Source organism: Paroedura picta, chromosome 4 (assembly GCF_049243985.1).
Source record: "Paroedura picta isolate Pp20150507F chromosome 4, Ppicta_v3.0, whole genome shotgun sequence".
Classification (NCBI taxonomy): Eukaryota; Metazoa; Chordata; class Lepidosauria; order Squamata; family Gekkonidae; genus Paroedura; species Paroedura picta.
This window is the reverse complement of record NC_135372.1, coordinates 50,623,792-50,639,113: the sequence shown is the minus strand read 5'-3', so window position 1 is coordinate 50,639,113 and position 15,322 is coordinate 50,623,792. Positions and strand designations below refer to the sequence as shown.

Below are 15,322 nucleotides of genomic sequence, written 5' to 3'. Positions count from 1 at the left end.
TCCCAATGAACAAAGTGGGTCTTAAAGACAGTAAGTCTCAAGGAACAAAGCAGGACTTGCACAGGATGACACTCTAGTGCCTTCACAGTCCCTGTGTTTGGGGAGGGGTTTTGAATTTGGCAGCCTTTCAAGCCAGCTGGCTTTATCCCGGGTGGTGAAGCAGGAAGGGAAAGTATGAGGAGCTCTTCAGAAAGTGGGTCAAATTCATCGTTGACATGTGCCCAAGATAAGACAGTTTTTAAACTATAATACAACTTATTTATTTCTTTGATTTTTGACAATGATTGTTGAGACGCAGGGGTTCTGTGTATGAGGCTGGATAAATTTAAACAGCTGAATGTGATGTCATATTGGGGCATACCGCTGCTGAATGCTAACCCATGAAACAAAATTCCTTGTAGGAGGAAACCACACTGTTTCCTGAAACATCAGAGTTCAACGATGGAAACTTTTAACACAGGGAAGCAATCATTTTTCTATCACCCAACCTATTTTATGTTTATTTATTAAATTTTTATACTCCAAGAGGTTTACAGCATAAATAATAAGACACTGTGGGAAACTTGTTAGCTTGTATGCAATTTTATGTCTTAAGTCTAATGTGAAAGTCCTTTCCGTCATGCCAGGTACCCAAAGGTTCAATAAGTTTTGCTGGTAAAAAGGAGAAACCTTATTGTTACAAAGTCAGATCCTATGACTCTCTTTTGCTAAGTCTTCTTTCCAGGAATAAAGACTTCACTGAATGGTGGATGGGTTCTTCTGATGCAGAAAAGTCCTTTTGAAGGGAGTCTTTCTGTTGGTAAAATTGTTGGGAGTCATAGGATCCAACTCACAGTTGTGTATTTAATGTTTATATTTAATGTTAATAGTTGCATCTTATAATATTGTGTGGGGGTGTTTGGTGGGGTGGCATACAAGATATATAGTAGTTAAGAGGCTCTTTTGGTTGATAGTAACTGCAAATGTGGTTCTCCATGAACTGTGTTAAGTACCATGGAGATAATGTTTTAAATTATTTGTGACTATCTATTGAACAAAAATCAATAGAGCACTTTAAGGACAGGTCTATACTCTGAAGTAGGGATGGGCATGATCTGGCTCACAAACTAAAATTCTGACCAAATCTGGGCTTGTTCATAGCTTGAAAACTAATGTTCAGCGAAGGCACCTCCCCCCAAAATTTACTGGACTTTTGACCAATTCAGCTGTTCAGAGCCAGTTATTTAAACCAAAGAGCTGGCTGGCAGACCTGCTTAGTGGTTAAATTTAAATAGATGCCATCTGATTGGTGGACTTACTCAGCAGTTAGGTTTAAATGGCTGCGAGCCTTTGGTTATATCCCCCCCCCCCCGCCGCCAAAGCAGCTAGGAGCAAAACTGAACAATTCAAAACTGAATTTGCCAGACTGATTGGGTAAGAATGGGGCCCCTTTGGCTCAGTTTGGTTTGTGGGCCATCCCAAACTCTGAATTGATCTGTTCTTTTTAGGTCCATGCCCATCCATACAATTAAGAGTTTTAGAAAGAAAGATGGTGAAAGTAGGAATATCATCAGAGTATATATGTGCTGCACTCAGATATCACAACATATCTCTGTTTGTGATGGAAACAAACTCAGCTTGTTTGCTGTCCTTGCATGCCTTCTTCACTTGCCTCTGGCATCGTTCAGTCAAACTCTAATATGACATAATGTGATTCCAAATAGGTATTGGGAGCCAATATTAAGAGCTCTTTCCAGATGAAGGAAAGCTGGTGCATTGCACTGAAGTAATGTCTGCAGGATTTTTAATGGAAATACAGCAATTAAGGTGAATCCATCATTTAGACTTCCCCTTCCCCAAACCTCTTCAGTATGCTAACTTGTCTTTAAATCTGTTATAAGTTTAGCAATAACAAAAAGGAATTATTTGCCATCTCCCTACATTAGTACAGAAACATCTCACGATTTATTCTGACATTTATATCTCCCCCCCCCCCCTTTCTCACTAACAGGGACCAAAAGTGGCTTTTGGCGTTGTTGTCCCATTCGTTTTATCTCCACAACAATCCTGAGGTAAGAAAGCTGAGAAAGAGAGTGACTGGCCCAAGATATCTCAGCAAACTTCTATGGCAGAGTGGGGTTTGAACCTGATCCAATTCCAACATTCTAACCACACCATGCTAGCTCTCACTTATGATCCCATGATGTACTCACCTTGAAAAAGAATCCACAACACACTTTTTGGTCATCCTCCAGTTGTTCTTTGTCACTCTCACCCTCTGATTTCTCAACAGATTCTTCAGACTTTTCTGGTGGTTTCAAGTTTGAGAGGGGGACTTCTATGAGGTTGGCCATTTTAGATAGAGGTGGTGGAAATGCTGGTGAGTTCAGTAACTCTTCACTTGGAGTAAGGCAGACAGTTTCAGTAATGGGGTGTGACAGTACTTCAGATACTGTGGATTCCAGAGGTCTGATCTGTTTTTCCTCTGATTTTTGTTCAATTACTTCTTCCGTCACTTTTTGTTCCACTTCTTTCTCACCACCTCCTTCCTTGTCAGCTTCCTCAGCTGTATTTCTGGCCTCTTTCAAAAGATTTCCCCTCAACTGAGGTTCACATATATGTTCACCATCATCTCCAAAACAAACAAATGATCTAGTCTGAATAGGTACCTGACTTGGAGAAAATCTTCTCAAGCGAGGAAGACTATCCACAGATCGTGGAGCAGTCAAAGTGCGATGCAAAGGTGTTATTTTCAGTTCATTTGGCCTAGGAGTCCTTTGTATTTTACTAGGGAGAGTGGAATTCTTCCTGGAAGAGGACTGTGGGGATTGATGGGAAGGTCGGGGAGATTCCAATGAAAATGAGGCAATGGGAGATGATCCAGTAGATCTCAGAGAAGATTTAAGCTCCCGGATTTGTTTCTGGGGAGAAGGCTGAGGTGGTGAAATAACCCAAGCTTGCTGTTCCCTCATCTGCATTAGCATTTCTTGCTGAAGTGATAACCGTTGCATTTCCTGCTGCAGGAAATGTAGGGAAGAATTGAGCTTCTCAATAGACTTTGTATACTCCAAAAGGTCACCTTCATTGATGTTCTCTTCTGAAGGACTTGCCAAATTACATTGCTTCTCAGAATCAACTGGAGTACTTGGAGACTTAAGCCATTTGGCATGGGGATTTTCATTGCTCTCCTTTATTTTCTCTGAATCCTTGTTAAGCTCCTCACCTAGCTTTAGTGTTTCTTTTTCTTTCAGCTTGCTGTCAGTAAACACTTTCTCATCCTCTGCTCCAGCTGCCTCTTCCCGCAGTGGAGAAATCCCTTCGCTTTTCTTTTTCACAACATTAAGGAATGCTGTTCTTCCCATTTTCTGCCTCTGCTTTGTGAATGCAGCCTCAACCTTCTTCTTCTGGGCCTCAATTGCTCGCCTCTTCTCCTCCAGCTTCATCTTCAACTGCACCATTTCAGAGGCCAGCAACTGTGTAGTGTCTCTTCCCTGAGAGAGAGGAGATTCCTCAGGTACTTGAGCCCAGGAAATTATGTGAGGAATGTTCAGTTCAGAGCCTTCTGGAGTTGTTTTTTGAGAGCTGCTTCCACTGCTTCTGCTGTCTGTGTTATTAAGTTTCTTAAATTTCTGTTCTGCAAAGCTGGTCATTTTGACTCCTGAACTTGAAGAAGCACTACTTCCTGCTTGGGATTTGGCACTTATTGAACTTGGGCAAGGACTTAATTGCTCCTTCGGGTTGACACCTTTGCTATCAAAGTCATGCAGAAATCGAGACGGTTCTTCCATGTCAGAGTCAAGGCTTACAGTATAATCCCTCAAGGTAGAATCTTCATCCATAGTCTCTGGAATGTCTGAAGGGACATGGATTCCCGTATCTGCTTCTGTATTGTCAGTTATGGGACTGAGAGCACCTTTTGTGTCTGCAATATCAGGATTACTCTCATCAGGGTTGAGGTTAGAATTCAAAATGTTCATATCCTTGTTGTGAAGGAAAAACCCATTTGTAATTTGCAGTGGCTGAGTAACACCGGGAGACTTCTCCGTATCGTGTATAATTTGCAAAGCTTGTTCAATACTTGGTGCCTCAATCTGGTTGCCATATTCATCAGCAACCAATCTGCTCTGCAGTGCTCCATTTGGGAGGCTGTACGGGCTAACCTGGTTGGCATTCCTTTGATTACTATTGACCCCTGGACTACTGCGAAAGTCTCCATCCTTTTCTTCTTCTATATCCTCACTTTCTTCTTCTCCATTCACAGGCTTGAAGGACAGGTTTTTTCTAATTTGTCTGGCCATGCGGTCAGTATTTTTCTCAAGACCTTCATTACTAACAGATCTAGTCATTAATCTGTTTGGAGTTGTGATACGAATGCTATCTTCTTTGTCAAAAGAAATATCAAATGAAACTCCATGTACTGAAGATCTAAAAGAGGATTAAATTGATAAAGTCTTTTAAAAACCTCATATTTTAATCTTTTAAAGAGTGTCTTTTTAAAACTGTGCTGCAATGTTTGCTGCATCTCCTTCAACTGCCCTTTTAGCTTCCTTATGGCCCATTATGCACGGCCGCCGAAACGGTGATTTCAGGTCACATAGAAAACGCGGAGGGGGAAGAAGTGAAGCAAACCGCTTATGCACGGGACGGCGGCAAAACCCAGAGTAACCGATTATGCACGCGGCGACCCCAGCGCCGCTTCTGGTTGCACCCCGGTCACCCGGAAGCTGCGTTTTCTTCCGCGTTTTGCTAATGCGGCTTTTTCAGCGGCATGCACCGAATCTGCAGCCAGTTGCAGCCGGCTCCGTGCGTTATCGGTGATTTTAGTCACCACCATTCCACCCCAAATGTGCGTTATCCCCCCCATGCATAATGGGCCTATGTGATCTCAGACAACTAAGAAATTCCACCAAAAACAATGATAATGTTACAAAGTAATGCAGTCACTCAGATTTAGTTATCTGGCAGTATAGAGGGCAAATAAAACTGAGAGCAAGAGCAGTCCTTCAAGGTGTGGTCACATGGGCAATCCCTACCAATGAGATCAATAATTGCTCTCCATCTGAGTAAGTTAGAGCTTTCAAGCTTCTTCTGTTATTGTTCCCGAACAATTCTCAAGCAAACTGATTGTGCCCCCAAATCTATTCAATCCCAATAAAAACACATAATAGTTATCATTTTACTGCATTACTTTCACTTGTACCCGAGAAGCTGGTCTGTGCATATTCTGAATGTATTGCAAGTAAAAAATAACTTGACAGATCTTATGACTTCAATATTGTTATAATATATGAAGCAAAAGAGAAATCCAGCACACTTAGTGGTTGATAAACGGAGCTTGCAAAATAAGAAAAATAAACTTAAGCCATAAGGACAGGTCTCCAGTAGTATTCCCACTGTCCTATGTTAAAACTGCAGAATTAAATGATCAATGCAGTAATTGCTAAAATAGCACTATGCCAAGGCGGGTGAACTCATGGAGATGTAGTAAATACAATGCAAAGTTATGCACTAGTTCACATGCAAGTTACATACATTTGAGAATGAGAATGAGCTTTGGATATGTGCCACAGCATTTGCTGGCAGGGGCTCATGGGAATTGTGGTCCATGAACATCTAGAGGACCACAGGTTGACTACCCCTGCTGTAATACACTGAACTTTTAATGCAAACAAGAGTCTATATACAGTAATGGATCTACATGTGTAGGTCTTGCTCGCATAATCCAATCTCCATAAAGCAAGGAGAGTTTAATAATATGGATCTTGCCAAACAGGGCCTATTTGCTTAAATATTTTGATATACAGATCACCGTAAAGACTTTATATATGATTTGGAGAGAACATGGGAGCCCAAAGTTCACTCATGTGCTTCCCCATGTGCATAAAGAACCACTTGGTTCCACTAGAGGCCACATATGGCACCTCACTTATAGTAATACCTCTCTGTACCTATTCAACTGGCATCTGTTTTTTTGAGTAACAACTGTCAGGTGCAAATATTTTTTTATTAACTCAGCCTTTACATAGAATTTAAATTTGTCTTTTGCTGCTCCTGGCTCGATTTTGCTGTTGCCGTTTGATTGATTCATTTTATTGTTTTAGGAATTTATACTTGTTTTGTTATGTGAATTTTAGTAATCCATCTTATGAGGTAGTAAGCATTATAAACATCTTTAAACGTCCCGCGGCACAGGGCGCCGTGGACTAAATAAAACAGTAAGGGCAGGTTGGGAGGAGTTAGGGCGGGCTCTGTCTGGGATAAAAACTTGGAGGGGCGAATCAGGAGCCGCAAAACTCCAGCGGCCGGCAGAAGCCTCATGATTGCTCCTGGTGTGTGTGGGGGGGGCGCCGCCTTCTCCTGGCTGCTCCACTGGCTGGGAGACGGCTGAAGATCGCTGCCGTTGGGGAGGGGGGGCCCTGCCGCCTTCTCCCGGCTGCTGCAGCAGAAGCCTCACGATTGCTCCCGGTGTGGGGGGGGCACCCCGCCTTCTCCCGCCCGCTCCACCGGTTGGGAGACGGCTGAAGATGGCTGCCGTTGGGGAGGGGGGGCCCTGCCGCCTTCTCCCGGCTGCTGCAGTGGCCTCGCCACCTGAGGATCGTTGCCCCGCAGCGGCTGCGCTGCAACACAAGGCCGGACGCCTACCGCCTCACCCGGACGCTAGGCCGCCACCCTGCACTGGCTACCACACTGATGACGACCGCTGCCACTCCCGCCGAACCGCCGCAAGGTCAGTCTAGCGCCCATTTTATTAACATATAAAATGGGCTTTAACTCTAGTAATGTAAATAAATAAGTAATCAAGCTGGATATGAAATGTATTCCAAGTCAGCAGCCAGAAAAAAATAGAAAGCTGAAATGTTTGGAAGATGCTCAACTAAGAAGTGGCTTACCGTTTTTCTTTGGGCCAAGTCCCTACATATCCATCCATATAAGACATAGATGAAGATCTTCTAATGTTGCCTGTTGGAAACCAATACAAAATGTAACATAAAAGTCCATTCCTGGGAAATAATCTAAAGGAAATTTTTTAAAATAAATAAAGTTTGTCATATATTAACACTACTGAAAATGGGCTTCTAAGATCAATGCAAGCTAAAAAGATTATATACATACGCTAAATACATTTGTCAGTAAAGTAATGCAGAATGCACATCTACATGTCTGTATATTATTATCCAGTTAAAACTTTGAGCTCAAACAGCCAAATTCTCACTTTGGAATTACATTATCCTATTTACCTGAAAGGAAGACTAAGCTTTTTCTCAGGAATGCTGTCAAAAAAAAGTAAAGGGGCCTCTTAAATTCATATAAAGGTTATAGGTAATTATGGTAACTAAAAGCTATTTAAATATAGTCTTTTTTTGGGGGGGGGTCATCTAACACATTCAGCATTACCTTTCTTTCAGATAATGATATACTTTGGCCAGCCATATTTAACATCATTGCTTATTTACAACAGAATCCTCTTCCTGTGTTTTTAAAAATATAATCCCTTTATTTCTTTTAGTGTATTAAAAGAGTGGCTGAGTTGTCTTCAGTTTTGTTCTGTTTTAATTCTTAAAAAATGATAGTACCTTATCACTAAACATAATGAAGCTCAAGTTGAAAATTCACACCCTACCTGATTTGCCCTCCCTGGGGGGTGTGCCACTAATAGAGAAAAAGAGAGCGCTCTCCCAATGAGGACCAATCAGTTCAAATTGCACTCTGCCAACAAATTGTATGCAGACAACCCCCTCCCTACTTGATTGGCCCTCTCAGGGTATATGTCACTAATAGAGAACACTCTGCCAATGAGGGCCAATCAGCTCAAATTGCACTCTGCCAAAGAGGGTCAATCAGCTCAAATAGCATTTAGAACTCATCTCTACCTGATTGCCCCCCCCAATATTCCCCCAATAGAAGATGGCCCTCAGACAGGAATGGCCCACCCTAGAAGTTTAACCCTAATCAGTATTAAGCTCTCAGTCAGGAAAAGATAAGGGATCACTTCAACGCCTCCAACTTCCTGCCAGGTTCAGAAGTCTGCTGAATGGAAGAGGAGCTCGGCCTCAGAGCATGCCCTGCTGCCAGTATGTTGCACGGAACTCTTTCAACTTGGATTATATGCCCCCTTATGGTGCAGCCTCTGTGCATCTTCTGGAGGGGGAGCTGTGGGAGGCCCAGAAATGCCCTCCCCTGCTAGCCCTCTGGGACCCAGGGCTGCCAGGAAAAGTCTCTGCCTAGGGAATATTTACTCATCAATAAATCATGTGAGATTTGCAATTTGCAATCTGAGAAGGAAGGAAGGGTTTGGGGGGTAACCATCACAGTGATGTGAGACTTTAAAGAAACAAGCAAACCTAAAATAAGTTACTTTGCATAGGAAAAAAAGTTTGACGTTTCAGTTTCATGCTGTTACCTGGACCAGATGAATAAGGTTGACTGTAAGTATTCCTAACAGGTGGAATCTGGTGAGATGGTTTAAAAGTTGGTCCAGCAACACTGAGGGAAAAAAGACAAACACATATGCTACTCTAGTTACATCTGAAATCCATTGACAGTGGATCTGTATTCAGACTTCATGATAGATCTCTAATTGCTTATTTCTCACAAACTAGGATTCTAACCATGGTTTCCTCCTAGTTTATTTATTTAGAAACCCAGTGATGGGGGAACTAACTTATTTTATTATTTATTTATTTATTATATTTATATACCACCATCTCCGGAGGCTCAGGTCAATTGCACAAATACCATGCACAAGTACCATGGCACAAATACATGGCAAATAAGAACCTGAAGGTTTATGAATCCAGGAAGACTTCAAATGCACTCTGAGCACAGAGGAAAGGGAGTATACAAACCTGGCAGCAAGCAGTATATATGCCTCTCATGGTCAAACAGAGGATTGTAATGATGTTTGTAATGATGTCTGAATGCTGCTTATAAAAGTTAATTTGGTGTTTCAATTTAGAGCCCAAAACATTAATTGATACATCAGTATGAGTGAAATTAGTCTGTCAAGATTAGAAATGTGGATTTTATCTGGAGCTGCAGACTGAAAGAAAGCATTCCCACTGGAGAGTAGATAGAATTTAATTTAAATTGCCAAGAAAGAAGGGAGGTGCACTGGCAGGGCATCTGCTCGACATGCAGAAGGTCCCAGGTACAATCCCTGGCATCTCCAGTTAAAAGGAGAGATGATGTGAAAGTCCTCAGTCTGCGACCTGGAGAACTGCAGCCAGTCTGAGTGGATGAACTAAGGGTCTGATTCAGTAAAATATAGCGTTATGTGTTCAAGCCAAATTAAATCTAGATAAGCCACATGTTGCTACTTAATATTAAGATACTTCCTGAAAGTGTGTACTGATCAGTTGTTATGACAAGAACGTACTGATTTAAAGCTCAGTATCACCCTTATGTAGTCTGAAGAAGTGTGCTTAAGCTTTATATCTAATCTAAATAAGTATATTTGCACACGAAAGCTTATGCCTTGAATAAAATTCTGTTAGTCTGAAAGGTGTCACTGAACTCAAATGGCCAATGATGGGCCTGGAGGGGGTGGGAAAGGGAGGGGTCTCGGTTGGGCATGTACACAGCTATGCTTCCCAAACATATTCTGCATGATTGTGTCATTTCTGGGGTTTCTCAAAGCCTAAAGAATATTTCAGGGGTTTCTCAATGATAATAAACTTGAGAAAGGCTGATCTATGGAGTGGGCATCGACAACTTGGATGGGATGTTTCCTGTCTCTGGGAACCTTAGCAGCATGGTAAATTGGAGGTGCATTGCATCGTAAGGTACATTTCCTCTCTCTGGTGCTTTGAGTGCCTTGCCCTTTCTCCTTGAAAGAAGGGAGAACAGGTAGTCATACAATGAGTTTCGCTGTCTCCTCTCACCAGTTATCTTTAAAAGGAGTCAAAAAGCAAGTAAATCATTTCATTATGACTCGGTATGTTAATGGAAACAGAAGAGCTTTTGGAATTACCTGCCTATTGGGTCAGAACTATGTGAAGCATCTGGATAGCTCCTTCTACTGATACTTGCTGCAGGAACAGAAGATGTTTCTCTTGGAGGTTCAGCTAAAATGATGACAAACATTTATATGTTATTCTGAGGTAGAAGGAAATTAGTAAGTTCTTAAGAAAAGGAACACACACTGATTTCCCATTCATTTCGCTGTATTTAGTTGTACAAACAGTCAACTTGCAACAATGGACAAAGCAGTGTTCAAAATCCCATAAGGACATTCTGGTGACGTGGGAATCCTAATCTACAGAATGGATGACCTTCCCATAAACACACCCCTCCCTTATTGTTCAGATCATCCCAGGTGACTGTTTCATATGACAAATTATGGGCACAAATAAGTTGGAGGATAACAATGCTTGAATTGGTACCAATACATAATCCTTCCTACTTTAATCCATATTGGGGGCAACTATTTGAAAATCAAGGATTCTGTCTAATTTTAATTCATATCTTAGAGTAAAATACTATTTGTTCCAATAGTATTCACAAAATTGGTGTACTTAAATGCTGAAGTGTAAGATTGTGTCTACACATGCTGGAGTGCGTCTCAACCTAATGGCTAAATGCTGAATACAGGCTTAACAATATACAGTCCCCATGACTGTCACAGTTGTGAAAGGTAAAGGTTAGGCATGTATGTGGTCCATTTGTACATGCAGGAATGAAAGTCTCTGGAGCAGGTCGATATTATTTAGCTGTTCTACCATACATTGATTCTACTAGATTTTCCTGGAATCAAAGAAGTGCTACATTTTGAGAATGGTAAACTGTCTTTCTAAACTACTTATGTTAGGGCTAGGCAACTGTTAGGCCAGCTTCGTCCCCAGAGGCTTCCTATCTGCTGGAAACTCTTAACACAGGGGTGGTCAAACTGCGGCCCTCCAGATGTCCATGGACTACAATTCCCAGGAGCCCCCTGCCAGCGAATGCTGGCAGGGGGCTCCTGGGAATTGTAGTCCATGGACATCTGGAGGGCCGCAGTTTGACTACACCTGCTCTAACACAACTAAGAGCCAGTATACCATTGCTGGGTGTTGGAGCTACTTTCTCCCAACTGAGACATAGGCAAAGGCTCTCTAACTCATTCTCCCTAGTGCCAACCTAAGCTTTGGAAGAGTTCTACCCTGAAGTACCTTACCACGGCACAAACAAATGGGTGTGATCGCTTGAGGTGCATAATGGGGGAATTTCTCCAAAGCTGTGGTTTCCATTCACAATGGGAAGAGAAAGGCTAAAAAGCTGCTTCCCTGTGCCCCAGTGGGAGCATGCAACGCTGGAAGACAAACAGGATCTCCCTTTGCCTCAGTGGAAATACACAAGACAAGCAGTCTTCATCAATTCAAAACAGAGACTCTATTAAAAAGCAGTTACTGACCACACTATTTTAATCCACAGAATATACATAGGTTAACAATAAATGCCTCAAAAATTACCTTGGGGATGAACTACTACTCGAGGCTGAACAAATGATGGCTTCACAACTTCAAACCACCAAAACAGCTCTGCCATAAACACCAAGTAATTGCTCTGAAAGAAGAGGTAGAAGTTTAGTTAGTCATATCGTAAAATCCAAATGAAACTTTACCTAGACAAAATTGAGAAAAGATTGTATGTAGTTTTTACTGCATCTATTTTGTATTAAAAGATGAATCATGATAAAGCAGTGTTACAAATCTGATAACAGGGCTTTTTCAAACATGGTCCTAAAAGCTATTTGTGAATAAAATAAAAAGTTCAAAATAACCAAGAATAACACCTTCTATTTCCAGCATTTATTTGCAAGGTCAGTAGTGATGCGGGGAGTTAATTAATTTTTAGATATTCCTAAATGGTTAAACATTTACTGGGTGATATGACCATATATGGTCATGTTAAACCCCTCCCCCCCAATGGCCAATGATGGGTCTGAAGGAGATGGGGAGGGCTGCTGGGTGGGCATGTACACAGCTATACTTCTCAACCATATCCTGCATGATTGTGCCTCATCCGGGCTTTCTTGGAGCCTGAAGAATGTTTCAGGGGGTTCTCAATGATATAAAAAGTCGAGAAAGGCTGCAGTAGAAATAAATGTACAGTGCAGACATAATCTCCAGCTGGGGAAGCCTAACTCAGATTGACATAGTTGCTTCTTATTTTCCCATTTTAAGAACTCTAAGAATTACTAAATTTTATATACACCTTCCAGATTCTGAGACACATTCAGGATTCTCGCCAAACTGCAAAATAGCACAGGTTCACTAAATAATAAATAACAAACTGGCCACAAGATGGCAATACAATGAAAGACTAAATCATTGACTTACAGGTAGTGTCATGAAACTGAGAGGGAAAAGTACCTTGCACTATTCCTAAAAATTATTATTCATTATTATTCATTACTACAGCATTTTATTTCAAAACGGTTCCAATATTTAAGGGTTTTTTCCCTTTGAAAACAAGGAAAGGAAACAGCATGACAGGAAACAGTAGTGATGAGCTGGCTGTAGTGATGAGCTGCAATGAGACCAGGCCCATACCATACAAGCAGTTATGGGGGGTGAAAAGTGATGTGGGGTTTTCCAATGCTGTATTTTTCCAGTAGAAAAAAAAATCCTGCCCCATATATGTAAATATAGTCTGTTTATCTATCACTGTCAGGATTGTTGCTCTGAAAATCAATCATATTAGATGGGCTCAATGTGGGATATGAAGCATGAACAGAGTTCAGTGTTTATATATGGCGTATTTGCCTTCTTCTGCCTACCACTGCTTCGATTTTGCTAACATTATTTAAATATGAATAGGAAAATTCTCTGATTCAATATTTCCCAGAAAGCTTACATCACTACACATTAAACTAAAGGTAAAGGTAAAGGTAAAGGTATCCCCTGTGCAAGCACCGAGTCATGTCTGACCCTTGGGGTGACGCCCTCCAGCGTTTTCATGGCAGACTCAATACGGGGTGGTTTGCCAGTGCCTTCCCCAGTCATTACCGTTTACCCCCCAGCAGCAAGCTGGGTACTCATTTTACCGACCTCGGAAGGATGGAAGGCTGAGTCAACCTTGAGCCGGCTGCTGGGATTGAACTCCCAGCCTCATGGGCAAAGCTTTCAGACGGCTGCCTTACCACTCTGCGCCACAAGAGGCTCTTACACATTAAACTACTGCTCACCAAAAGGCACAGCCACACAACTTAGCATGCAAACTCTCTTATTTATGTCCACGTCTGCATATACAAGTTCCTCTGCCTCAAGCAACTTGCAGCAACTGCTTCCGTACAATTCCAATTAAAAAGTGATTCGGGAGAACAAAAGGGAGGGAGGAGGAGAGAGGAATATTTTACTTTGGTTCTCAGGTTGCACAGGTCTTCCCCAAAAAACACTCCCCGACCCGAGCTGGATTATTCACATAACACCCCCCCCCCCACATACACACACAGCACAATTCAGTGTGAAGCAGTTAAGGGCCAAACTGAAATTCAAACATGGAAGAATCGCAAGGAGCCAAAAGGGAAGCTTATCTGTTTTGTGCCATTGGCTTACTATTCTCTTGCTTAACCAAGGATACAGGTACTTTCCAAGAAAGAAAGGAAAGGAAAGGAAAAAATATGTAAAGCCTTAATTCCTGTCAGAAGAGTGAGGGAACAACCTTTTCATAGTTACAACGTAGTTTGACAGTAATATTTAGGGTTGTGTGATGCGGCTGCCAAAGCGGCTGTTCTCACCCATTGCAGCCAGCGCCATGCTGCAAGGGGGGGGAGGCGCAGGTGTGTGTCGACTGGTGCACTGGTGCCCACGCCTCCCCCCCCCGCGGTGCAGTGCTGGCTGCGACAGGCGGGAATGGCTGCTTTGGTGGCCAAATCGCACAACCCTAGTAATATTACCTTTATAAAGTTAGAATAGATTTCCCCTCAAATTTGTAAAATCTAGAAAACAAAATTACTCAAAATTACTTTTCACCATAGCATAAAATCATAAATGATGTTTAAAAGCATGGACGCCGCACGCAGCTGAACAATTATACCATGCGATGCTGCTTAGGAGCCTCAGCACTGTAAAAGGCATCATCTGCCCACAGCTGAGATGTTTCTTGTTGCCATAGTTATTGAATGCAAGCTACAAACAGCACTGGGAAGAAAAATGCTGCCTTTTATATTCTGCACAACAATAATGAAAAAGAATGGAAATACACTGAAATGCTTTCCATTCAAGAGTGCAAGAGAGATCAGTTCAGCATTTTGTTGTTGTTGTTGTTGCTGCTAAAAAATACATTATGCTGAGCCAACACAGGTCAGGATCCAAGGAGCAGTTTAGCTTCATGTAAAGGATTTCTAATACTCTAGTGGAATGTTTTACATTTTTTTCTTTTGAACTGCTGCTTCCCCTCCAATATGGTACCAAAGGACTCTCACCCTTTGTGAAAGTAACAAGTAAAAATGAAGGAATAAACAGACAAAGGTCATTTGTTTGAGACTGCAGCATTACAATCTTCTCATGGCAGCTTCACAAGTCATGAGTGTTCACACGTGTCTAAAAGGCAGCAAAAATGTAAGTTGGGAACCAAAGTTGTTGTTCTAAGTTCTTATGCTAGTTCTAGATTCTTTTCCTTCAACATCGCTCTAGAAAACAGATCTATCCATTACAAATGAGCACAAGTGAACCTAAAGTTGTAAAAACATATACAGCACTAAAAGCATTCCTTCCCCTTGCACACTCTCTCAGATACCAGCATGCCCTGAAGTACCACCATTACATTTTCACATCTTCTAAGTGCCTCTTGTGGAATAATTCATTTTCAAAAAGTGAGATGGGAAACACCATTCAGTATGTGCAATTTATTTCCCTGCAACCAAACTAATAGAATAACGCTACAGTTAAATTAAGAGGTTTTAAAAAGTTTTTTAAAAAGTAAGGGAGCTTAGTAAGGGAGCAACTGTGACTGTTGGGTATTTTCTACAGATAAAGCATCTTTATATTACACCAGTGGGTCATCTTGCCTCCACTAAGTGAAGCATACATTATTGTACCTGACACATCTCAATTCTGGCTGACCCGCTTTCAAGGAAAGTGGGTTCAGACTGGAGATTTTTCAGCATTAATATTTTATAACCAGTTGATGTGAAGCCCATAGAGGAATTCAGGTTGTCCAAGGCCCAGGAACATAGTTTTCCCTTTGGCTGGCAGCAAATTTATAAGAGAACTCCGAGCAGTCTAATGTAGGACATGTGGCACAAAGAAACAGTTGGAAAATAATCCAATTTCTTCCTTTCTTTGATGATTCCCCTTGAAAGCAATTAACTCTCAACGGCTAAACATGACCTACTTCACAGTGCATAACAAAAAACTGCAAA

General features: G+C 41.7%; 1 protein-coding gene across 4 annotated transcripts in view; it reads right to left on the bottom strand.

The window, feature by feature from the left end:
* CAMSAP2 (calmodulin regulated spectrin associated protein family member 2) overlaps positions 1–15,322 on the bottom strand; it is a 98,853-nt gene that overhangs the window by 12,346 nt on the left and 71,185 nt on the right. For all 4 annotated transcript variants that reach the window (XM_077332781.1, XM_077332782.1, XM_077332783.1 and 1 more), the window contains 5 exons: positions 11,427–11,520; positions 9,950–10,043; positions 8,381–8,463; positions 6,870–6,939; positions 2,193–4,404 (listed from right to left, as the gene is read on the bottom strand). In XM_077332781.1, coding sequence (XP_077188896.1) covers positions 2,193–4,404; positions 6,870–6,939; positions 8,381–8,463; positions 9,950–10,043; positions 11,427–11,520 — 2,553 coding nt within the window. The remainder of the gene's footprint in view (positions 1–2,192; positions 4,405–6,869; positions 6,940–8,380; positions 8,464–9,949; positions 10,044–11,426; positions 11,521–15,322) is intronic.